At 50.4% G+C, this 23,261-nt stretch overlaps 3 protein-coding genes across 3 annotated transcripts; all 3 read right to left on the reverse strand.

The window, feature by feature from the left end:
- Positions 1 to 1,000: 1,000 nt before the first annotated feature.
- On the reverse strand, positions 1,001 to 2,578 carry LOC120677010 (putative UDP-rhamnose:rhamnosyltransferase 1). Its single transcript, XM_039958353.1, has one exon. The coding sequence runs from the start codon at positions 2,512 to 2,514 to the stop codon at positions 1,096 to 1,098; it is 1,419 nt and encodes a 472-aa protein (XP_039814287.1). The 5' UTR covers positions 2,515 to 2,578; the 3' UTR covers positions 1,001 to 1,095.
- A 2,970-nt stretch (positions 2,579 to 5,548) lies between these two features.
- Positions 5,549 to 7,170, reverse strand: LOC120674325 (E3 ubiquitin-protein ligase PUB23-like). The gene has a single exon (XM_039955498.1). The coding sequence runs from the start codon at positions 6,984 to 6,986 to the stop codon at positions 5,751 to 5,753; it is 1,236 nt and encodes a 411-aa protein (XP_039811432.1). The 5' UTR covers positions 6,987 to 7,170; the 3' UTR covers positions 5,549 to 5,750.
- Positions 7,171 to 19,688: 12,518 nt separating this feature from the next.
- LOC120672144 lies at positions 19,689 to 21,044 on the reverse strand. Its single transcript, XM_039952442.1, has one exon. It carries the CDS (start codon positions 20,933 to 20,935, stop codon positions 19,949 to 19,951), a length of 987 nt encoding a protein of 328 aa, XP_039808376.1. The 5' UTR covers positions 20,936 to 21,044; the 3' UTR covers positions 19,689 to 19,948.
- Positions 21,045 to 23,261: the final 2,217 nt, after the last annotated feature.

A 23,261-nucleotide genomic window follows, 5' to 3' on the forward strand; every position in this document is an offset into this window, starting at 1 on the left:
GTTTAAAAGTTCTAAAATTTAACTAAAACATATTGTATCTCTTACAAGTTACAAGAAGAAATCAAGACACTTATGATTATATTTGTTGACCAAAACTATCTTTTAAAAATGAAGCTAAAACTTTTTATTGGGAAAAACAATGTTCGATGTTTAAATAAAGAATGTTTCCACTAAAAGATAGTTTTTTATATTATATATATGAAAAATGCTATTAATTTAATTGAAAATAAATATTATTCGAGTTTAATTTTTTTCCCCTTCTAACAATTTACGTAACTCATATGTATGTTTCACTACTTAGGATTACTTAGCTGCTATTTTTGAAGAGTAGGATTTTATGTTGGGGAATATATCAAGTGCAAACCAATCTTCTCGTGCAAACCGTGCAAATTTCAATCTGGACCACTGGTTCAACATCGAGATTGGTAATTTTACAATTAATCATCTCTAATCACGCTTTTGCAAATTCTCCCTCCCACCCCCCCTGCGCACCCCTAGGATGTTGATCTGATGGCCCAGATTGAAGTTTGCACGGTTTGCACGAAGGAGTTGATTTGCACATGATATATTCCTTTTATATTGACCTAAAATATTGTTAGAACACAAAACGCCTTAGCACTGGGCCCAATTTACTAATGGACCGGGCACAATCATCGGATCGCTCAAAAAGACACATCCTGAGCCTGGCCATCTAATCCTGAACTTCCTCCAAATGCTCCACAGCGACAATTACATGTATTTCATAAGGTTTGTCTAACAATTAGTCGAATTGTATTTTGCATTACACAAAAGTCGAGTCACTATATTCATATTTCAAATTGCTTTTAATATGCTGTAGATTTTGCATTAATATTTGTAAGGAAAATTAAAGATAAAAAATGAGGCATTTTTCATACTGTAAGACAAGGAGGCAGTAAGCACCTTGTTGTGATACGTGTTCACCGCAGTGATCTTTGATGTAGTGAAATAAAGTTGTTAGAAAATAGTGAAACGATAGGCATGCAGGAGTTCTACCCATCATGTGAATAGCATGTTCGAATATCCACGACTAAATTTCATAATTTAAATTTTAACCATTTCCGTTCCAATGCAGTACTACCCTTGTTGCTGTCGGCTGTATTCCGACAGGGACCTAAGGAAATCTCGCACGCACCGATCATTCACTTCATCATTTCCAAACACCTTGGCGAGCTCTTTAACCTTATCCCCAAACACCTCGCCTTCGTCCTCCACCATGACCCTCCTCAAGGCACCGGCAATGTCTTTGGGCGCGAAAGAGCCGTCCCCCTCGTCTCGCGCCACCTCGACGCATACCTTCTTCTCCACCAGAAGCCTCGCGTTGAGGCCCTGATCGAACATCAGCGGTAGGAGCACCAGCTTGACGCCGCGGGCGAGGCCTTCGATGATGGAGTTCCAGCCGGCGTGGGTCAAGAACGCCCCGATCGATCCATGGGCCAAGAACTTGGCCTGAGGCACCCAGCCGCGGCAGACGAGCCCTCGGCCGTTGACATGCTCCTCGAAGCCCTCCGGCAAACCGCTTTCGCCTTCGTCGGCATCGACCGGCGGCCTGAATGCCCAGAGGAACGGCAAGCCGGAAGCCTCGAGGCCGAGCGCTATTGTCTGCAGCTGTGAGCCTGTCAGCTTGGCCTCGCTGCCGAAGGCCGCGTACACGACGGATCCCGGCGCCTGCCTGTCCAGCCATTGCAGCGTTGCCTCGTGGCCGCCGATGTCTTGTGCGGGTGGCGGAGGGAACAGCCCGACCGGGATCACCGGCTTCCGGTAGAGCTCGCCGAGCACCTGCAGCCACTCGGGCTCGAACTCGGCGCTGCTCCTGATGCCCACGAGCTGGCTCCCTTCGATGCACTTGCCGAACCGGTAGGCTTCCGACACGCCGGAGCCGTCCACGACAAAGGCCGGATTGAAAAACGCGCGCGCCTCGAAGCCGCGGAACGCGACGGCGGTGGGGAACGGCACGTAGTCGGGGACCTCCGTGAGGTCCTCTGGCTTCGTCCTGACGTACTTGCCGCGGCCCAAGAGCGCGTCCGGCCGGCCGAAGACGCTGAGCGCCGCGGCGCCGAACAGGCTCAGGCACGCGCACGGCACGCCGTGCGTCGCCGCGGCCGCGGGCGCCCAGTACGCGGCGTAGTCGATGAGGACCCAGTCCGGCCTCCCCTGTTCCGCGTCCTGCAGGATGTCCGAAAGCTTCTCGGCGAAGGCGGCGTCGTAGGCCCGGCGGAGGTACGGGCGGAGGTCGTCGGACGGGAGGTCGATGCTCGCCTCGGCGTCCTCCGGCAGGCGCTCCACGCGCGGCAGCTTTATGTCCACGACACGGACAAGGTCGGCCAGGTCCGGAGGGATGCGGATGAGCCGCCGGGTGTTTCTTGGCGTCGAGAGCAGAGTGACGCGGTGGCCCTGACGAGCGATGCGCTTGGCGAGCTCGGTGAAGGGGATGATGTGGCCGAAGGCCAGCCATGGCAGCATCAGAACGTGCATGCTCCCGCTGCTGGCGTCCATTCGTGAGGCTTTGGCAATGGAAGGCAGAGGTTTTTGAGGAGATTCGGGGAGATGGTTCCTCTGATTTTATTGGCGTCTGGGCGTACAGTCGCATTCGTGCAGTTATGAAGACAGAGTTCAGTTTGAGGACGTCTTCACTCATCAGTTTGAACTTTCCTTCCTCATTTGCTGGCCAAATAGGGCAGCAGTGACTAGTGAGCATATACAGAAATAGAACCAAACAATCATTCTCTGTCTGATTGTGTCATGGATGATGCGCATCAATTTCTCCACATGCTACTCACCACAGCAGGATGCAACACTGCAACACATTATCTTTCAGCTTTGCTCGGCAAACTTTGATCTCTCTCTCTCCTGGTGTTCCACCTGGCACCAGCCCTTTGCAGTAGTTTCGATCAAACAAAATAATAAGACATGACTGAAACCAATATTAGGTCTGAGATGTAAATTGCCAACAGAATCAATTGGGCTAGAAGGATGTGGGCCGGCTAATACGTAGGCACAAATAAGGCGGGCCAGTCAGCCTTCTTGTTAATATTGCTCTCAGCTCCGACCAACTCTCTACTGGGCCAGGCTTGATATGAAAAAGTAGCCCAAAATCACTCTATCTACTTGGATCAGTCATCCGAGTGAGCATTGAACGAAGACCGAGCTTAGCTCGGGTGGCTGCTGGCGAGGGTGTTCGCCCAGCCAGCCTGCGTTCGATTCCTGGGATCGGACCAGGTGCTTCACCGGGGATTTTTCCCAGTGTTCAGTCTTCGCTTGGATGCTTCCAAGCATTGCCTCTTACGCGTGAAGCTATAATGGGATTGTGACGTGCCCGTCACCTATGGAGGATTCCGGTGATCTCGAGAAGGACGCGGTCCAAAGATCTGAGTATAGTTGTAGATTTGTTTGTACATGTGTGGTGTGAGTGAGGTGTGCGTGTGTAGAGTGGGTGTGAGTGCATGTATGAACAGATACTACAGCTGTACCCAGATGAGAGGCTTAAAAAAAAGTGAGCATTGAACGTTCGTTCCGGTAAAATTCACTCGATGCAATGAGATAATTCGAAGCCACAACATATAGGCTGTGCTATTAAGATCACACCGGACAATGAACTCTCGCCGGACAAAGCAGACAACAAGAATCTACGTCGCTCACTTATAGATGTCCAAATGAGCCGTGTCAGATGCGCGGCATGGGACACGACACGATAGGTTTAGTGTTAGTGCCGGCATGGACACGACATAGTGTAGTGTGTGGGCCGAACCCCCAGCACGCAGTGCCGGCACGGACACGACACGAATAATGGGCCAGCACGAGCCTAGCACGGCACCGACCTGATAGATGTTATTTTTTTTAGAAACCGGGATTGCATTTCATATATATAAGATAAGGTTTACATTGCAACTTTTGCAAAGGCACCCTCAGAAAACAAGAAAAATACAATGCAGCCCAAACGAGGATCTCCCGGTCGTCTTCGTCGCCGGCGCCCAGAGCAGCCTCCCGACGAGACTCCGCCACACCATAGGTTGGAAGAGGATTGCGCCAATGATGCAGCTTGAAGCCGAAGCCCTTCCCGACGAAGAAACAAAGTTTTTGAATGCCCCACCGAGTAGCACATCGAGAGCATCGACATGCCGTGGAAACGTTGAACGCCCAAGCAAAAGAGAATGACCGCCGGCCATCACAACGCCGAGGAACTTGGGTTCTGATGCCACAAGCACCGCCGGCTGCCCAAACGCACCGAACAACAGAGTAACCGAAAGGGGAAAACCGCCCAAGCAGTTGCAACACAACCACTCCCCCGATTTCTCAAGAAAGTGGTAGACAGACCTCCCAACATCCTCGCCTGAGATGGCATCTACAATGGTGCCGTCACCGAAGAAGGCGATGGAGGGGCAAAAGAAATCACCGGATCCGCGCGAGGAGAAAAGGTCTAGCTCTTCGAACTTGTCCTCTTTGTTCCCCACCACACACCGGCCCAGCGCTCGGCCGAAACAGGCCGCCGAAGCCTCGGACGAGGCAGAGCAGAGACAAGGCACCAACAGTAATGAAGAAAGCTAGAAGATCTAACCCTAACTTATTCAAACTAAGCCTAATAAGCAAGGGTATGTATACATTCTCCGTCGATTCATCCAGTCCCCCTCCTCCGACGCCGACGAGGCCGCCGAAGGCGAGGACGACGGCGAATCGACGGGGGAACGGTGAATCGCCTCGGCCCGCCGCTCTCAACTGTAGCTCTGGAAGAGACGTGAAGGCCTACTTGCCATTAGCCCGTTAGTGGCCCAGCAGCCCACTAAAAGCCACCACGGTGGCTGGCAATATAAAAGCCCTCACAAACCCTAACTCTCTTCACTCCCCTCCCTCACCCAGCCGCCTCTTCGCCTCTCTGCCTCTCTCACGCACCTATGGCGCTACGCTTCCCCTGCCTCCCCCGCGCGTAGCACACCTTGCCGGCTTACCCTCCCCCGCGCCGCTCGGCACTCGCTGTCGCCGCCGTGGGCCCCCACGCCGCTCGCCGCCACCGCCAGCGCGCGCGGCCCGCGCACTCCCCGCGCCACTCGCTGCCGCTGCCGCATGCCGCGGCCTCCCCACGCCGCTCGCCGTCGCCGCCGCGGGCCGCAGCCTCCCTGCGCCGTCGGGCCCGGGTCGGCACGAGCACGCCGGGCCGCCGTGCCCATCGTGCCGACACGGCACGACCATGCGCACGTCGTGTCGTGCCTGGGCCGCGGCGGCGGCACGCAATGCCAGCACGACACGGCACGACTAGCCGACCGTGCCCAACCATGTCGTGCCGTGCCGTGCCATGTCGTGCGGTGCGGCACGCTTGGACATCTATAGTCCCACTCAACAATCGCTGTGTTGGAACTTGGAAGTAGAGAAGCCTACCTCAGCGCGGATCTTGTTGTGGATCGCACATGAAATGGTCAAGTATCAATCGTTTCCCAAAAAAAAAGGAAATGATCAAGTGTCAATGTATCATTCAGGTTCCCCGTTTTCCTTTTGCAGCAGCCATCCTTTCTTGATTTTAACGGTACCTGAATCTGAGTTCAGCGAATATGGGAAACATTTTCCATCTCAACATCTTTGCACAAAATCAGAGTGCGCCGAATTGAACAAATGACCAATTTGGTAACAAAATAAAGTTCAGCTCAGATGCGCTCTTCATCTTCTGCCCAGGCACAATCTGATGCCTATCCTGGAACTAGGAAAACGAATGAATCAACAGGAAAACGTCCCTTCGCCGATCATCACGAAGGGTAGAGCCCCCAAAATTTCGGAGACAGGCAGGGCGAGGCCCTCCAGGTCCTGGAGTGCAGCTTGAGCACCTCGTGCGCCTTCTCCTTGGTCTTCAGCCCGCACTGCTCCGACCGCAGCGCCGCGCACAGCTTGGCCACGACACCGGACTGCGCCATCTCCTGCAGCACGGCGGGCGTCGCCGCGTGCCGTGCCACGGATCGCAGCACGCGCACCGCCCGCTCGCTGGCGACATCCGACACCCGTAGCACCTGCTTGCCCACCACGGCCAGGCCCGCCGCGTGCGTGACCAGCTCGGCGCGGCCCTCGGCGCACGTGCACAGACGGTCCAGCGCCGCCAGCGCGAGCTCGCAGACGCGCCTCTCGGGGTCGTCGAGCAGGAGGTCCACGAGCGCCGGCACCGCGCCCGCGCCCACGATCTTGACACGGGTCCGGCCGTGGGGGCAGAGCGCGGCCAGCGCGTGGAGGGCCGCCTTGGTAGCGCGCGACGAGATGCGGTCGCGGACCACGCGGACCACCTCGGCGAGAAGCTCCGGGCTCAGCCCGATCACCCAGGCCGGCCAGGCCGCTTCCGAGAGGGACCTCACGAGCAGAACGGCGTTCGCGCGCGGCTTCAAGTTGGACGAGCGGAGCACGGCCGTGAGTGCCTCCCCGAGGTTGATGTATCTGGCCACGACGCCGGCCAGCTCCGGCCCCGGGATCCGGAGCGACGCGAGGACACCGACCGCCTCCTCGCGCGCCGTCGAGCACGCATCGCCGCTGCTCACGACGCGAGACAGCGCATCGAACACCCCGTCCTGGGACTCGAGCACCGCCCGGTTGTCCTCGCACTCGGCCACCAGCTCCCGCAGCCTCTTGAGCGCCTCGACCCGCGCTGCGGCGGCGTCGGACAGGAGCGCGGCCACCTCGGCGCCGGACGCGGGCGCCCGCAGCGCGGCCACGTCCTCGTCGACCTCCGCCCCGGGGGAGAGCGACGCGAGCCAGGAGTGGATGAGGCGGCGCAGCGTGTGGTTGGGCGTGAGCTGCGGCTGCGGCTGCGGCTGCGGCGGGAGCGGCACGCGCGTGACGGGGCAGGTCCGGCCGCCGGCCGGCGCTGGCGCGGCGAGCCATCGCGAGATGGCGGCGCGGTCGTAGGAGATGCCGGTGGGCAGCGTGACGGGGTCGCGCATGAGCTGCAGCGAGATGGGGCAGAGGAAGTGGGACGGCACCTCGGCGGGCGCGCTCGCCATTGTCAACGATCGGGGTTTGAGTTTGATGAGCAGGTGTGAGGCGGAAGGAAGCTTTATAAGGTGCTGAGAACGTGGGCGGTGGTGGACCGCCGCTGCCGGCGAGCGCTTGCTTGGGAGTTGACACTTGAAACTTCTACGGGAGAGGGGGAGCTCCGGGAGGGAGGACGGTGAGCGCGGGCGGTTGTCGTCGGTTAGTTTAAAGGCACGGTGCCCAACTGCCCGGGATTCCGTCTCTCGTTCCGGTGGTGTTCACATGCGTCGCATCACATGCCCCCCGGTGCGTTTTGTTTACTCGCCCCGCGCGGTCGGGTCAGAGCAGAAACTCCCAGCCGTGGTGGTATTAGTTGCCCTGTATTAGTGTTTAAGACCCTTTGGTGGTTGCAAATTAAGGTGTAGTCCATTAATGTCGTTGGCTCTTGCCTAGTTGCCTCCCTCTTGGTATGGTGACAAGGCTGACTTTGGTATGGTTGTATTCAAGAGCTTAGCTTTCTTCGGATTTTCTAGTTTGAAACATTAGCAGAAGTAGTGAACTCGTACTCTGACTTTTCATTGCATATGAGAAGTTTCGACTCATTATTGTTTTTTTTCGATGAACAAGTCTACAGAGAAAATCACCGATGTTTAAATCATTGTACTTGTTTTAGAGGAATTGAAGCTAGAGGTTCAAGAAGAGCTTCCAACTTCCAAGATGTGGCGACATGTGGCGTGTTCACATATTGCGGTGTTATTTTTTTTCCTTTTCTTTCATGCATGTCATCCATCTGCACAGATCATACTAATCTTGTTTTTGAACAACACTTTGTGTGCAACCATAGTCGTATGTTGCTTTTGGTTTTCCATTTTTTATATTTCTTTTTCAGAAATAATTATGCATGTTTTGTAGCAAATTAACACTCTTCAACTATTAGTTCGGCCCCACGAAAACTCTGGTTTTGCCCCCATTATGATTGGACGCTAGAGTCATTGCTTTGAATGGTAGTCGAGCAGTAGCTGTGCAAAGTACAATCACTGGTGCCATCTGTAGCGGTTAATCAGAGTGATCTGCTGACCCGTTCCAGTCTTCTTGGAAAGTCAGACATCCGGGGTTGTTCCTCCGAATAAGCACATGCCCAGGGTCATTTCCAAAAGAGTCACATCGGACACTGTAGTACACTGTAGCACTTTTCGTTTGTTTATGATAATTGTTGTCCTACCATGACCTAACTAGGCTCAAAAGATTCGTCTCGTCGTGTACATCAAAACTATGTAATTAATTTTTTTATTTACCTACATTTAATACTCCATGAATGAGACAAAAGATTTGATGTGATAGATGAATAGTGAAGTTTGGAGTGAGAAATTTTGGAAATAAACACAGCCCTGTCTGTTTGTGCCTGCCATTGCTTGGTTTTTTTAGTCACCAACCTCAGAATCTTTCGTTGGCTTTCCTCCATCTAAAACTAGCACCCTGTTCGGTTCGCCGGGAGTGGCGGGGGCTAGTGGCTGGGCTGGTGCCCGGTCCCACCTGCCAGCCGCGGCTGCCAGCCACCAGCAGAGCTGGAATCAGCCACCAGCCCAGCCAATTCTGCTCAGCCGAACGGGGCGTAAGATATGATCTATCTTATCGATGTGAAGCTGGAAGATTTTCATTTGGATTTATGCTTTGATAAATAATTCATTTAATTTTGTGATATACTACCACAACAAAATAGTTCTCCCAACAAAGCCTACCACTACTGTCAACAAATTTGCGTTTCTTTCGCCAGAGGAAAAATAAAAATGGGGAGACAAACAATAGAAACTGGTCTTCGAAAATGGATGGAATAATCAATGCTAGCTAGCTCGATCAACAGCTGGAAATGAAACCTTGATCTAGCTAGTTGGACCAGTATGTACGTAGTAGGTGCCAATTATTTGTCTGTGATCATAATCTAACCTTAATAGTCTTACCTTACCTCACATTAGTACAGAAATTTATGCCAACTTGTCACACCGTTGGATCGAGGTCGATCTATCTCGGGGTTCCTCCACGCATGGTTTTGTCAAATCCATGGGTAGATCAGTTGCATATACCGTCAGGTCAGTTCAGACAACTCGACAGAGCTCCCACACTCCCATTTCAGCTCAGGCCTTGTTTAGATGTAAAATTCAAAATTCCAAAACTATCACATCGAATGAGAATTTTAAATGCATGGAGTATTAAATTTGGATAAAATAAAAAAACTAATTACACAGTTTGCTTGTAAATTACGAGACGGATCTAATGAATCTAAGTAGATCATGGTTAGACATTAAATTGCTACAGTAATTGCTACATTAAATATATGCTGCTGATGGATTAAATAGGGTCATTAGATTCGTCTCGCGATTTACGGACGGAATTTGCAATTAATTTTGTGGTTAGTTTATATTTAATACTTCAAATGTAAAAATATTTCTTTTCAAAAAGTTTACGAGTACATCTAAACGAGGGCTCAGAAATAAAGGTTGCTGCTGCCACTCCATGCACGCACTTTCTCTCACGCTCGTGCCAGTCATGTGCACCCTGCACATACCCATGTACCAGTATGGTATCTTCGGAAGCTACCCATGTAACTTACCTCAGTTCGTGCACTTCATTAGGCCCAGAAACACGTACGCCTGATGTCAACGAATACTTATTATATAGGAGTAGCAGGCCTCGAGGGAGGGAAGCTCGTACCCAACGATCGATAAAGAAGTGTTTAAATTCCAAAGCAAGAATCGTGTCACGATTACATATTCCCTCCACGCTGATGAATTTCTGTAGCGAAATTTGTGGGGACGAATAGGTAGTACATGCCAGAGGGAAGATGATGCCGACTGATTGTTCGATGGAGTTGACCTTTAGTTTTTTTTTCTGAGGGTGCGAGTGGGCATGGCCAGAGAGAACACGATTCCAAATTTCCATGTGGATCGTAGGCCGATCCTAGAGCTCGTTGAACGCCGACATCGTCGTTTGCTTTTTCGTTTTTTCTTACTTTATCGGCGCAGCATTGAGAATTCACTAGATAACATTAGACATCATCACACTCACCTCTTGTTGCAATATATGAAACTATGCATATAGCTCGCGTATTTGCGCGGCTAGTATTGAAAATTCAAAAATTTATATGTCGTTGTATGTTTACTTAAAGATTATACTATTTTTATCATACATCATCCTATCATCTTGTTCATTATCGTAAATTATGTCTTATTGTTGGTTAAAATAATTCAAATATGATCTATCTATAATAACAATTTGATTTGTTGAGCTTTAATAATATTATACATATAATTATTTTTATTTTATTTTGATTGATTGTTGTTAGCTTTAGTTTTTATTAATAGTATATATGTTTGTAACTGATACATAGTTAAATGATATTTTATATTTAATTTTTCATAATGGTATTGGTGGGTGATTTTTAATTAGGCACAGGGGTATTTTAGGCTAATTTTTATCATAATGGCAATGGTGGGTAATTTTTATTTTTCTATTTTTCTCTGATTAACGTGAGAATTTCTAGACCTTTAGAGCGAACATGGAGGCTCCGTTTGTTGGCCAAATAATAATAGCCCGCGCATTTACGTGGCTAGTATTGAAAATTAAAAATTTGCATGTCGTTGTATCCTTACTTAATAATTATACTATTTTTAATTTATTTTGATTTATTGTCGTCAGCTTTAGTTTTTATTAATAGTATATATTTGTAACTGATATATAGCTAAATGATATTTTATATTTAATTTTTCATAATGACATTGGTGGGTGATTTTTAATTAGGAACAGGGGTATCTTGGGCTAATTTTATCATAATGGCAGTGGTGGGTAATTTTTATTTTTCTATTTTTCTCCGATTAACGTGAGAATTTCTAAGCCTTGAGAGCGAACGTGGAGGCTTCGTTTGTTGGCTAATTAATAAGATAGTAGATTATATGTAAAAATTGACATCCGATTCCGAGATATCAAATTCGTACAGTAATATGTACATCATGTTTCATACAATATACACTCAAAATGGTAACATGCAGAAATAATATTTGCAACATTGACGCTTAACTTGTGGGACATCCAAAATTATATGTTGCAACATTAGAAATCACAAACTGAAAAAATGTTGGCAAAAACCGATCACCCGTTGAAAAAACATAAATCAGGTCTTGCAATATCCAAAAAGAATTGCAATATTCACCGCGCCACCCTCGCTATTGCAGACAGTAACGGAGCAGGAGCGCAGCGCGAATCATCAAGAGCGGGAGCATGAACTCGCCAGCCCGGTCAGTCGTATCGGCGAGGAGCAAAAGCGCACGGCTGAGAGGCGCAAGCGGTGAGGAAAGATGGTGAATGAATGCGGCCGATTGTTGGATGGGGGTGTTGGACATCCTATCCTTAGCATTACTGTTACTTTATGTGTATTCCTTTCTCCTTTTATTCTCACTCATGCATCGTATTCCACCTTTGGGAAATTGCACGGGAAAGTCGCCTTTTTCTTCAGCGCTTGTACGTGTGTGGGAACGCGCGCGGCGTTGACCTCGCTAGCTTTCACCGTCACCGAGTTTGGGCATGTGGAGAACTCGCAGCACCTCGTGCTGGCTTTCTAGCATAGCACTGTTTCAACTTGCATAAAGGCTGACCGGTCCACGTCCGTCACTGTCAATCTGTCATTATCAAGAGATGGCCGGTAGCGGTAGATGTCAGTGTTAATGTAATCCGTCCACAGTTTCAGTCATGTGATTTTAGGGCCTTTTTGGTATTTGTTTTTCGTACGAAGCACTTTTCGTTTTGTTATGATTTCACAGAATGGAAGCACTTTAATACACACGTCCTTAGAGCAGCGTTTACGTTTTCGTTTTTGAAAAAAAATTCGGTGGCCACCGAAAACGGTATACCGGCCGAAATTTCGCGGTTTTCCGGTAATTTCGACCGGAAAGAGCTCTCAAATTCAAAATTCCGAAATTTCGGTTTTCCGGCCGGAATTTCGTTGCATTTTACCGGTATTCCGTTGCTTTTCACCGAAAAATGATGGAAACCGTCGGAAAATGATGGGAAGTGATCTCAAATTCAAAATTTCGAAATTTCGGTATACCGGCCGGTTTTTCGGTGCATCTCACCGGTTTTTCGGTGCTTTTCACCGAAAAATGATGGAAACAGTTGGAAAATAATGGGGAAATTATGTATTTATGAAAAGAAATTGAAAATTTTGGGGAGTTTGTCTATATTGATAGATTATAATGCACAATATATAAGAAACTCCAGCACACAATGAGAAATACGAAAACGAAACACATAATTCATGTCCAAAGTGCACACGTACTTAGTCCAAAGTACAAAGTCTATTAAAATTATTACAATTAAGTCCATAGTCCAATTAATACAACACATTGCAATTTGGTTTTTAGCCCATTTAAACCGGTTTTCAGTTAATTGAATTTGAAAATCGGAGTTGGAACAACTCGTCATTTCATGTGTAAAATTTTATTTTCTCTCTCTGACTTTGTTGGGATTTTGGTTTGTTATGATTTGTGTGACATGCCCATGAAGTTTCACTTTCGTTCATTTTGTGGTTTGCAAGTTATGCGATTTTCCTGACTTAGGTTTATAACGCTAAAACGTAGACGGTTACATGCGCGAGCAGAGGAAGAGCGTGGGTGAGCGCGCGGGGGGAGAGGGAGGAAGGAGTGGGTGAGGCCGTTGGTCACGGGGAGTGAAAGGGGAGTGGATATTTTCTTAATGGGTTAACGGGTCTGTAACGGATATGAACCCAAATCATCAATTTAACCTACCAAATCAATTTAGATTTGAATGATTTCAAATGCTATTAGCTAATAAAAACCTCTAGTTTTTTATCATAATTTTTGCTGATTTTTTTAATGGTTATTTATAAATTTTTTAAAAATTTTTAAATTCGGAACGAAAAATTCCGAAAAACACCGAAAAACCAAAAACCGGTGAAGACCGAAAACGAAAAATACACCGAAATGCCGCCGAAATTTTAAACCCTGCCTTAGAGCATGTATAATAAGGCCGAGTAGGCGGACGAGTTGTTGGATAGGTCAGCAAAAGTTTCGCTGGCGGAGAGAGAAAGGAAAAGTGGCAGGCGAATACTGAATCCCCGGACGCATACGTGCTTTCCGGTCTCCTATTCGCTGCGCGTTGCTACTTTGGGGCGCAACACATTAAAAGCTCGTGAACCCTGCTACTACCAGCTGCGCGTAATTCTGAGAAACGTCGCTCTTATGGTGTATTCCCTCTGTTCTCTATTAACCGTCGCTCGAGAAACGTGCTGCCCTCATAATTGACAGTTAAAAAAAGACGGAGGGAGTATGTATTGCTCTGGTTGATGCCTAATCAGAATTTTCGTTAAGATGTCACAGAATGACGGTGATGGGGAATTGGGGATTGCATACAGACAACAGCAAGCTGCTCAGCGGGTTCCCGCCCTTTCGCTCCCGTTCCCTAGCTACAGTTGTCAGGGGTGTTCGGAGGCGAAAAGCTTTCCCGGTGGCGATTCCGCTGGTCCCCTCCTTCTTCGGCGGCCGGAGAGACGCCGGAGAGGGAGGAGGGCCGGGGAATCGGCGTGCGGTTGTATATAGGATAGCTAGCTTCGCTACTAGTCCTAAGGTGTGCTCGCCGTCGGTCGTCGCCGGTGGAGCTAGGGTTTGCCGGGGGGTAATCCTCTGCGGCTTTTGTTTCCTAGCGGCATTGGCGAGGCGGAGGCGACGACGGCGCAGAGGAATAATTTCCCCTGGCCTCTTCCTCGCCCCGGTGGCGTTCTTCTCAGGCGTCAGGCGTCAACGGTGAGGTTGGGGGTTTCTTAGTCTGAGGCCGGTAAGCCTTTGTCTCTGGCTGCTTGCCTTCCTCAAGGTTGCAGAGCTGGCTACTTGGTTTGTGGTTTGTTGGTGGGTGGATTTGCGCACCGTGTTCGTCGCCGGCCGGCGAGGTGTGGTGATCTTGGGTCTGGGGAGCATGGGGTGCGCCCCCCCGGCCGATGCCCCTTCATGGATTTGTTCTATTGCGGCTCAAATCAAAGCCTTGGTGCGATGGTGTTCCCACTGACCCAGGTGGCGCCGTTCTCTCCCATCTCCATCAGTAGCTTCGGCATGGACGGAGGTGGAAGACGAGTGGTGCGAGTGGCAAGCGCAGAAGAATCCAAGGATCTGGTTGTAATTTTTTCTATTTCCAAGGTCTTCTGTGTAAGTTTGGCTGGACAACTGTCCTCTCTGTACTTTTCTAGAAGGTGCCTGTATCTGCACTCGTGTGTGTACGCTGTTTTATTATAATGATATTACAGGTACTGTTTCAAAAAAAAAACAGCAAGCTGCTCTTGGCCTGTCGCGGCCAACTCCCAGTTCTGTGACTAGCGAAGTGGCAACTGGCAAGGCAGCCAAGGAAGCCCAGATCGTCGAGCCGAACCAACTGGGCGGCAACTGTCAGAGAATCGCTTCGCGAGGCTTCTTTCCTCACGCTACAGTAGGGAGCGGGCGGAAAGGCGTTTTCCTCGGCGACTCGCATCCGGGGGCGGATCCGGCGGCTTCCCTCTCCTCTCCGGCGGCTCTTGAGCATCGGAGAGGAGGGGGAAGCGGGATTGGCTCGCCGGTGTAGATAGTAGGGTAGCTAGTTTCTAGTTTGCTGCTACTAGGGTTGCTCGCCGGCTTTCGTGGCGGCGGAGCTTGGGTTCGCGGTGGAGGCGGCACGGCCACTTTATCGGCGAATAAGTGTCCTCCAGAGCTTCGGCTTCATCTACGGCGACGCTTCTGGGAGGTTCCAATTTCAGTCGATCTCCTGTGATGGTGGCGAGTACGGCGTCGTCTCCGGCGAGATCTTCGGGAGGCCAGTGACTTCCCCTTTTGGTGCGAAAGGGGAACGAATCCTTTCTTTCCCTGTTTCGCAAGTTCTTGCCGGTTGCTGGCGTGGCCGGCGTCGGCGGCTGCTTCGTCCGTGAGTCCCCTGTACGGGTGTCCGGGCTCCGAGCTTCGTCGTCTCCAACAGGCGGCGGGACTGTGGCCCTTTTGCTTTAAGGTTGCAGAGCGGCTGGTGAATTTCGTGGAGGTTTGGTGGTTGGACCGTGCTCAAGCTTCCCTTGACGGCGGAGGTCGTCGATGGCGAGCAGTGGTCCATGAGCTGAAGAGCTTGGGGTGCAGCCTCGGTCGATGGGCGACCGCCGATGGCTATATCCCATCCCTCGAGATGGGTATCTACTTCGACTCCTTCAAAGCCAGCGCGCGATGGGGCTCTTCCAGCTCGGGGTCATGCCCAATGTCTTCCTCGACGACGGTGGCCGGCGACGAGGATTTGTGGCAAGTTCGCAGAGATCCTAGGGGCTTCGTTGTAATTTCTTTTTCTTTCAGGGTCTTTTGTGAAGTTCGGCTGGGACAGCTGTCTCTGTATCCTTACCGTACGTCTCTGTATCTGTATGAGTATATGTACATTTTCCTTATCTAGAAATACAAAAACATTTTATCAAAAAAAAGGGCGGCAACTGTCCTCGCCTCCGTAGATTTGGTGGGCTCCCAAGTTGTGCTACAGTATGCCCCACGAATAGGGTTGAAAACGGACGGAAATATTCTCTTTCCTACCCGTTCCGTTTTCTATTTTTGTCCGTCCGTTTCCGTATTTGTGGGATCCCATTTCCGTATTTACAGAAGTAGAAATGAGGTTTCTCCGTCCGTTTTCCTACCCGTTCCGTTTTCTATTTTTGTCCGTCCGTTTCCGTATTTGTGGGATCCCATTTCCGTATTTACAGAAGTAGAAATGAGGTTTCTCCGTCCGTTTTCGAGGAATCCCGTTTTTACATGGAATTGACCCGTATTTATTCCGTTTTTCATCCCGTTTTTAATCTACATAAGATATGTCTAAAAATTGATATGTTCAAAAACATACTAATCACTAAGTATGCATGTTAACATATTAACACATGGCATACTAGTGAATATTGGACTAATAACTTCGTACGTGTATATTATTTTGTGACTTTATTAATGTATACTCGAGAATATTTGATCGCGTTATTCTTTCCGGCTCAACATCCGTAATGGTTTATTTCCGTACTTCCACGTAATCCGATCCTATTTCTGTACCCGTATTTTTCGAACCTGATTCCGATTTTGCCAAAAAAAATATAGAAACGAGATTTTTCCGTGCAATCCGTCCGTTTTCATCGCTACCCACGAGCAGGGTTCACCAAACCGGCCGGAACCGGTCTGGTTACCGCGGTTACCGGTCTAACCGGCCCGGACCGGTTCCGGTTCCGGCCGGTTTTAAACCGGCCTGAATTCAAATTTGAATTCTAAAAAATGGAAAAAATCTAAAAAAATCTTAAAAATACTTCAAGTTGCGACGAATCTAATGATGTCAAATTTTTTCAAATATTCGTTTATTTAGTATACTTTGCGAGCATTTGAAGTTAAACAAAAAAACGTGCATACAAAAGTATACAAATACAATGTAAAAGTAGTAAAAAAAGGGTTGGAGGATTCATTTAGGCTAAAACATGTTATATAAACATTCATTTAGTATACTTTGCGGATATTTGAATTTAAACAAAAAAAGAAAAAAATTGAATTTAGCCGGTTACCAGTCAAACCGACCGGTTACCGGTCAAACCGGACCGGTAAACCGGTCTAACCGGCCGGTTAGCCGTTCGAAACCTGTATAACTGCGGGTTTTGAATTCAAATTTGAGTTTGACCGGTTTTTATCGGTAACCGGTCAAACCGGACCGGTTAGCCGGAACCGGGCGCCGGCGGTTCGGTCCAAATGGTCGGATCGTGCCGCCAGGCGCCAGTCCGCCACCATTCCCACCAACCAAGAGCCTTGTTGCGTTGCAGCAGCTGCGGCGAAGGGTTACGGTGTTGGCCCACTCGAGGTCAATAAACGGCCCAGCTGTTACGGTGTTGGCCCACTCGGCCGTTTATTGACCTCGAGGCAGGCTGATGAATCGGTCCAGCCATACAGCCCAGTTTATCGGGGAGTGGGCTTCAAGTCAGGCATTATTAGCCAGCCCAATCAGCCCGATTTTCCAAGCCCGTGCGCGATCTGAAGCGGTCAAGCGGCGGAAAATTGGCACCCATCTTTGTCGGCAATGAACAGTCAGTCAGTTGAAGCAATCAAATTCTCCGAGTCAAAGCCACGCTTACGAACCACGACAGGCCCACCAAGAAACGAGCCACAAAGGGTTGGAAATCATGCATGCACCATAGCTTCAGCCTTTTTTTTTTCGGGTACATCGCATCAGCCCTAAATCATTCCCATCCCGAAACAAGTTGCTTCCTTTCACCGGCGCGGCGTCGCTAGATCGAAAGGCGATAAAAATTGCAGTGGCAGGCCCATAAAGACGAGCGAAATGTGGCCGAGCAAGAGCTCGGTCAACACATTGTAGGTACAGTAGTATACTGTGTCGTCCTGGCTCTTGCGAGAATAATGGACAAGTGGCGTGGCGCCGTTAGCTAGCTAGGGCCGCGTGCCTGCTGCGAAGATAAGGCACCGCTTACGTGTGGAGATGAGCAAACGCCGCATGGGTGGGTGGCATAGAGAACACATGCATGAGGACCGCTGGCCGTTGCTCATGCCGAGGTAGCATCGGCGACGAGAGCTCGATCGGAGTTGAACCACAGCGAGGTGAGGAGTTGACTGCAGCTTAGTACAAGGAGCGCTGTACGTCCAGTACGAGTCCTCAGCTAGCTCGACGTACGAACCATCGACCCTGCCTGCCCTAGTAGCGTTATTTTAGGTCTCTGTATACGCCATTCAGGCCTATAGATCGATCGGTCCAGGTAATTAAGAATCGCGCAAGATTCTGAGGTACCAAAAAGGACCGTACTTAACTAGGAGTAGGAATCAAGGGCGTACGCGTATACACGTACGCTGTGGTCGCTGCCATGTGCCAATTTTGGCTATGATACAAAACTGAACAGAAGAATGGCGAAATTAACTGTCTCTGCATCTGATGATGATAACGCTGCAGATCGAGTTCTGTTTACTGAAACGATAGCGAACGTTCCGCACAGCCATACATGCTGCCTCTCTCAGTTCCTCCATGTGGTTGATGTCACACTCTCGACGCCAGACCACAAGCTCGCACGCGCAAACGCAGGTCGCACCGTTTGTTTACGGCGATCGAGTACAATTGGGATGCTGCAGCAGGCAGGCCGGCGAGCCAAGGGCGGAAGAGATATCTTGCGCTGTTGATCACCATGAGTATTGCACCGCCGCGCTCCTCGGATCATGGGCCACCGGCTTGTTCTCCCGGATCCGAACCCATGTGCAAGCGGCCCTAGGCCCCCTGATTTCTGTAGATCGGAGGGGCAGCTCGCTCCCAAGTCCCAAGGTTGATCGATCATTACTGTCTCGGCTCGCAGACGATGCAAGCTATAGGGCGCGTACGCATGCCGGTCATGTAGCGGAGCTCTCTCCCCTACGCGACCCACCCCACCGTGAGGATCGGAGGCGTTGACCCCTGTAAAATATTCCGCGCACGGGTAGTGCACCGGCACCGCAGTGTGATCAGCTAGCTAGCGCTGCTCCCGATCGATCTGCCTTGGTCAACCAAATTCTTTCTAGTATTCTTCCTCCTCCTCCTCCTCCACATACCGTTTTCGACGCGATCTTCTGTCGAGAACTGCAAAACAGGTTTACTTAAAGATTTATGCATTGTTCTTCGTGAGGAGGTAACTCTTGGCAGTACTAGCCTTACTAGAGCCACAGTGAAAGTACTAAGTAATGATCATGTGGTCCAACAGAAGATGTTGACTGTTAAAACATTTCCAGTTGTGCACATATATAGGAGGACAGGTACGTAGGGCTGCCGATCAAGATAGTTACTCTTATCTTTTGGTAAAGCGTTAACAACTCATCTCTCATGGACGACGACTAAACGTTTACTAATTCAACATGGCCACATGCTCCTATCATCCTATGCTTGCTATGCAACACTTGGTGAATAATGCTACGGAAAACCATTTTGCATATGTACGTACAAAGCGCAATGTGTTATCCAATGGCTACGAGTTTGGAACGGTTAATGGATTAGTGCATCTTTTATTGATCTAGCGACTACGATAATCATCTTTTACTACTTTTTATGTAAAATAAAATGAACCTCAGTTTTAGCTTATTGATCTTTTCCAATCAAAACAGAATTATGCTTACTGGCAACAACTGAAAGATGAACACACAGCTGGACTAAGTGCTGCCTTTAAATTAGGTTAACGGTGGAGCCTAAAACTGATGAAAAGACGAAGGGAGTGATCATGGAGGTGGATTGTGTATATGATTCGAGAGGAGCAATCTCTCTAGCCATTTAGGCAATGGCAGCTACCCCTCTCCTCTGAGTTGATTACACTGCTTTTGTTCGACTAACCATTCCGAACGAGCAGACGGGAGACAAGAGACACATGCCCTGTTCAATACTTGGGATGCACGGTACTATTTGCTTCGGACGCTAAGCTATGTACTCTCCTAACTAGTATAGCCTAGTCCTTTCATACAGTGTGATGATGTTGACCAGGACTCCAAGAGAATCAGCACTGCTATGCATATGCTTGTACTTCCAAATTCATTTGGTCGGTAAATAGTATTGTCGAGTTTCCAGCAGATTCTCTAGCTAGCATTATTTCCGGTAAAAGCAGTGAACGTTTCAATTGTCATCAACGATCATATTCAATTCATGTAGACACTGAAACTTGTAGATAAACTCTGCACATATGCAGAGAAAGACTGATATGATGCTAATTACACCATGTTATTATAAAAATACAACTATTTTAGAGCTTTATAATTGTATTGCCTCGATCTATCTCACAAGTATACCGAACCCTTAACTTCATTACATCGATTTCTCCCTCCCTCACCTCTCTTCAAAACATACATGTCTCTCTCTATATAATTCTTCCAAACCAAATTGAATGAAAGAAAAAAGAAAAAAATGTAACAAACCAATCACAACATCACAAATTACCAAAAAGAAGAAGTTGATCGTGTAGTTACGGCATGTAGAGAGCCTCCAATCCTTGGCAATCCCCGCTCCAATAATCATGACTATCAGGCCCGCTAATCATGCTCTCGTGGAGGCTCAGGGCGTCGTCGGGGAACGAATCCAACGACTCGTACTTGGTGTCCTCCAACGTGGACAAGCTGGGCACGATCGAACACCACGACGAGAGGTTGCCGACATCCGTGGGCAACCCTAGCGAGTCGAAGCAGCTCTGATCCATGCCGAAATTGAGCTCGCCGAGCGCAGCTTGCACGCTCACGTCACTGCACAGCATGGTGGTTGTGGTGGTAGTACTAGCCGTACTCGTGGGGGTGGGGTTAGTGCTGCTCTCTGGCCCGGACCACTCACCGAACCCGTCGTGGCATGGATCGAACTGCGCCGGCGCCAGAACGCCGCCAGGGCTCTGCAGGTCGCTGGACGCGCTGAACGTGTCGAATGCCTCGTCGACCTGCCCTCCCGACTCCAGCGTCACGGCACCGACGCCTGCCTCGGCCGCCGGGTTGTTGAGAAACTTGGCGTACAGCATTGCGAGGTCAATGGTGGAGCCATCGGCCGCGGCGGGCACGTCGGGGATGGCCTGGCCGGGATTCGCCGGGTTGCCTACCATGCCTTCCAGGACCAGGTCGGGCCGGACGGGGCCAGGGAACCGGTGCCCAAACGCCGCGTCGCGGCCGCTCGCGATGGACTCGGCCGCCGACCTCACGGACGACTTGCCCCGGCGGTTCTTCCGGCAGCCGCCGCCGACGGGCACGTTCCGGAGGGAGCCTCCCTTGGTCCAGTACCGGCGGCAGCCCTTGCAGAAGTAGCGCGGCTGGCTGAGGCTGTAGTTGTTGTAGTAGCAGAACTTGGTGTTGGGCGAGTCGCAGCGCGGGCAATTGGGCGCCGCCTCGCCGCCCTGCTTGTACCGCCGGTCCACCAGCAGCGACGGCGGCCGCGGCGCGTACGGCAGCATGGCCTCGTGGTGCGAAGACAACATCTTCGACCACCACGAGGGGTCAGAGCTGGAGCTTGAAGCCGGGAGAGTTCGCCGAGAATGTGGTGACGTGAGAGGGATCGGAGGTGATCGGCCTTGGGGACGCGAGAGATTCGATAGGATGGAGGGCGAGGGGAAGAGGAGGTGGTGGGGCTTTTATACGGGGGTAGCTCGGGTGGGGGAGTTCTTTCCCTGGTGCTGGTCCAGTCGTGCATGTGCATGTGAGTTTTCGCTGCATAGATTTGGGCCAAGCTGTAGTGTAATCAGTAGAAAATTAAGACGCTTAATTTGTGGGTTAAGAAGTTGGGCAGCGCCTAATTGATCACCCAACAAACTGTGCTTGTGCAGTCCCCTTTAGTGGATACAGTAGTCTTTGCTACCGCATAATGATGCAACAACCACTGTGCAAGTGATCAAAGGACAGGCATTGCAAAACTTTCACATCTAGCTAAGATGAACCTTCAATTCAAGCTATCCCCGTTTTTCAGGCAGTTTCAGTGAATTGGCTCAACTGGATACTACAATCCTATAATTTTTTTGAGTAAATAATTCAATCCTAGAATTGGCTCAACAAGCTATTCCATGTAAACTAATTCAATTCTGGAATAAAAAAAAGTAAACATGAGATTAGGAAACTGCTCTGTTGACTTGCCAAAAAAATGGGCAAGGAGCTGGAGAGAGGGGAAGAACCAAATTAAGTTACAGCTACCACTATAGGTGAAGAAAATATACTATCCATGATTGTCCTAGGAAGAAGTGCCTTTTGGTTGCAAGACGAGGTGAGGCGGCTACGGGCTAAGAGCGTGGTCGGTGCGGCGGAGCCGTTCCGCCCAAGTGATCGTCGGACGGACAGGGCGCGGGCGGGCGCACGCAGCCACGCACGGATGGCACGGGCGCCGTGCCGCGTCGCGGTGGGCGCCCGGTGGCCCGGCGTTCACTGGCGGCGCGGCCCACGGTGGGGTGTGGTGGACCCTGATTAGGGGTGTCAATTAGTAATTATTAGGGGCTCATCCAACTATCTTTAGTTCAAAATTTTATATTAATTTTTTAAAACTATATCTCAATTTGAAAATTAGTACAAAATTTTAAATTAAAAAGAGTTGGAGGTGCACCTAAAAATCACTCATTTACACCCACCCCTAACGCTGATCCCTCCGGATCTTTGTTATTCATTTGGCGTCGTGCCGCCCGAGGGAGGGGCGCTCGCCGTCGGCCCCCTTGGCCCCTTCGACGGGTACGCTGTGGGTGGGGGGGGGGGGGGGCGGGATCTGCCCACACGTTTAGCTAGCGTAGTAGCGTACGCCCCGGGGACGCAACCGCATGCCGCTGCCCGGCGGGCGGCTCATGGGCATGGGCTGGTGCGTGGGGGAGTGTGCCGCGGGTGTCCTCCACGGCGCTCCTCGGATGCTCGCCGGCGATTTTCTACGACGATTTGTCGTGTAGGAAGGAGAGTAGGAGACCAACCATATATATGCATGAAACGCGCGACGATTTCGTCTGAGATAACGCAATTTAATTGGTGATTTAGATTAGCCCATGGAGTACTGGTACGAGCTACTAGCACGCTGAGGTGGACCCGGCTTGCTTGGAAACACGATGTAGAAAGAACAAGACTACAGGAGCTTGTTGGTGCTTGGAGGCATGATCGATAGCGGACAATTACGCGTGCCGCCAATCGCCTGGCACTCGGCGACACCCGTCAGGGCCAGCCTTGGCACAGGGACCCTGATGTCGCGACACGCCATCTAACAGGGAAGGGTGCCGCGAGCCGCGACGAACGAAGTGGAGAGGGCGCCGATCCAAGTACGTACGTACGCGCACAGTGCAGCGCGAGCGCGACATGATCCGGTGGTCCGGCGCACCCAACCGGCCACCGGCGCGCGCGCACGGCTCTGACAGGTGAATCTGCGGCCGTGGCCCGTGGGACGTGGACCGATCTGCCGCCGGGGCGCCGGGCGCGGCATGGAAGTACGGCTCCCCGAGTCTCGGCATGCCCACTTGCTGCGGCGCTGCTCCGACCCGTTCGTGCAATCGTGCTGCAGCAGCCAGCAGGTCGCCTGTGCTTTCGATGGGGATAGATAGCCGGGACAGTACATTCTGGATGGACAGTCCCGGTCGCCGCATGTGGAGAAACCCTCCGCTCAGTGGCGAGTCAGTCCCCACTCCCCACCCCCATGTGGCTCGATGAGGTACACTAACCGCTACGCGATCCACCCATCCATCTTCTCCCGGGTCTTAATCAAGCGCAATTAAGGGCCTAAACCGAACCATCAACTGCAAAATTGACTTGCCTGCGTGCGAGCAAGCCTACTAGCCTGCTGCTCCGGCC

The sequence above is a fragment of the Panicum virgatum genome, chromosome 5N, assembly GCF_016808335.1.
Source record: "Panicum virgatum strain AP13 chromosome 5N, P.virgatum_v5, whole genome shotgun sequence".
Lineage (NCBI taxonomy): Eukaryota > Viridiplantae > Streptophyta > Magnoliopsida > Poales > Poaceae > Panicum > Panicum virgatum.

Excerpts from the sequence above, each read along its gene's own strand:
- LOC120674325 (XM_039955498.1), bottom strand. The coding sequence starts at position 6,986 with ATGGCGAGCGCGCCCGCCGAGGTGCCGTCCCACTTCCTCTGCCCCATC.
- LOC120672144 (XM_039952442.1), bottom strand. The coding sequence starts at position 20,935 with ATGTTGTCTTCGCACCACGAGGCCATGCTGCCGTACGCGCCGCGGCCG.
- LOC120677010 (XM_039958353.1), bottom strand. The coding sequence starts at position 2,514 with ATGGACGCCAGCAGCGGGAGCATGCACGTTCTGATGCTGCCATGGCTG.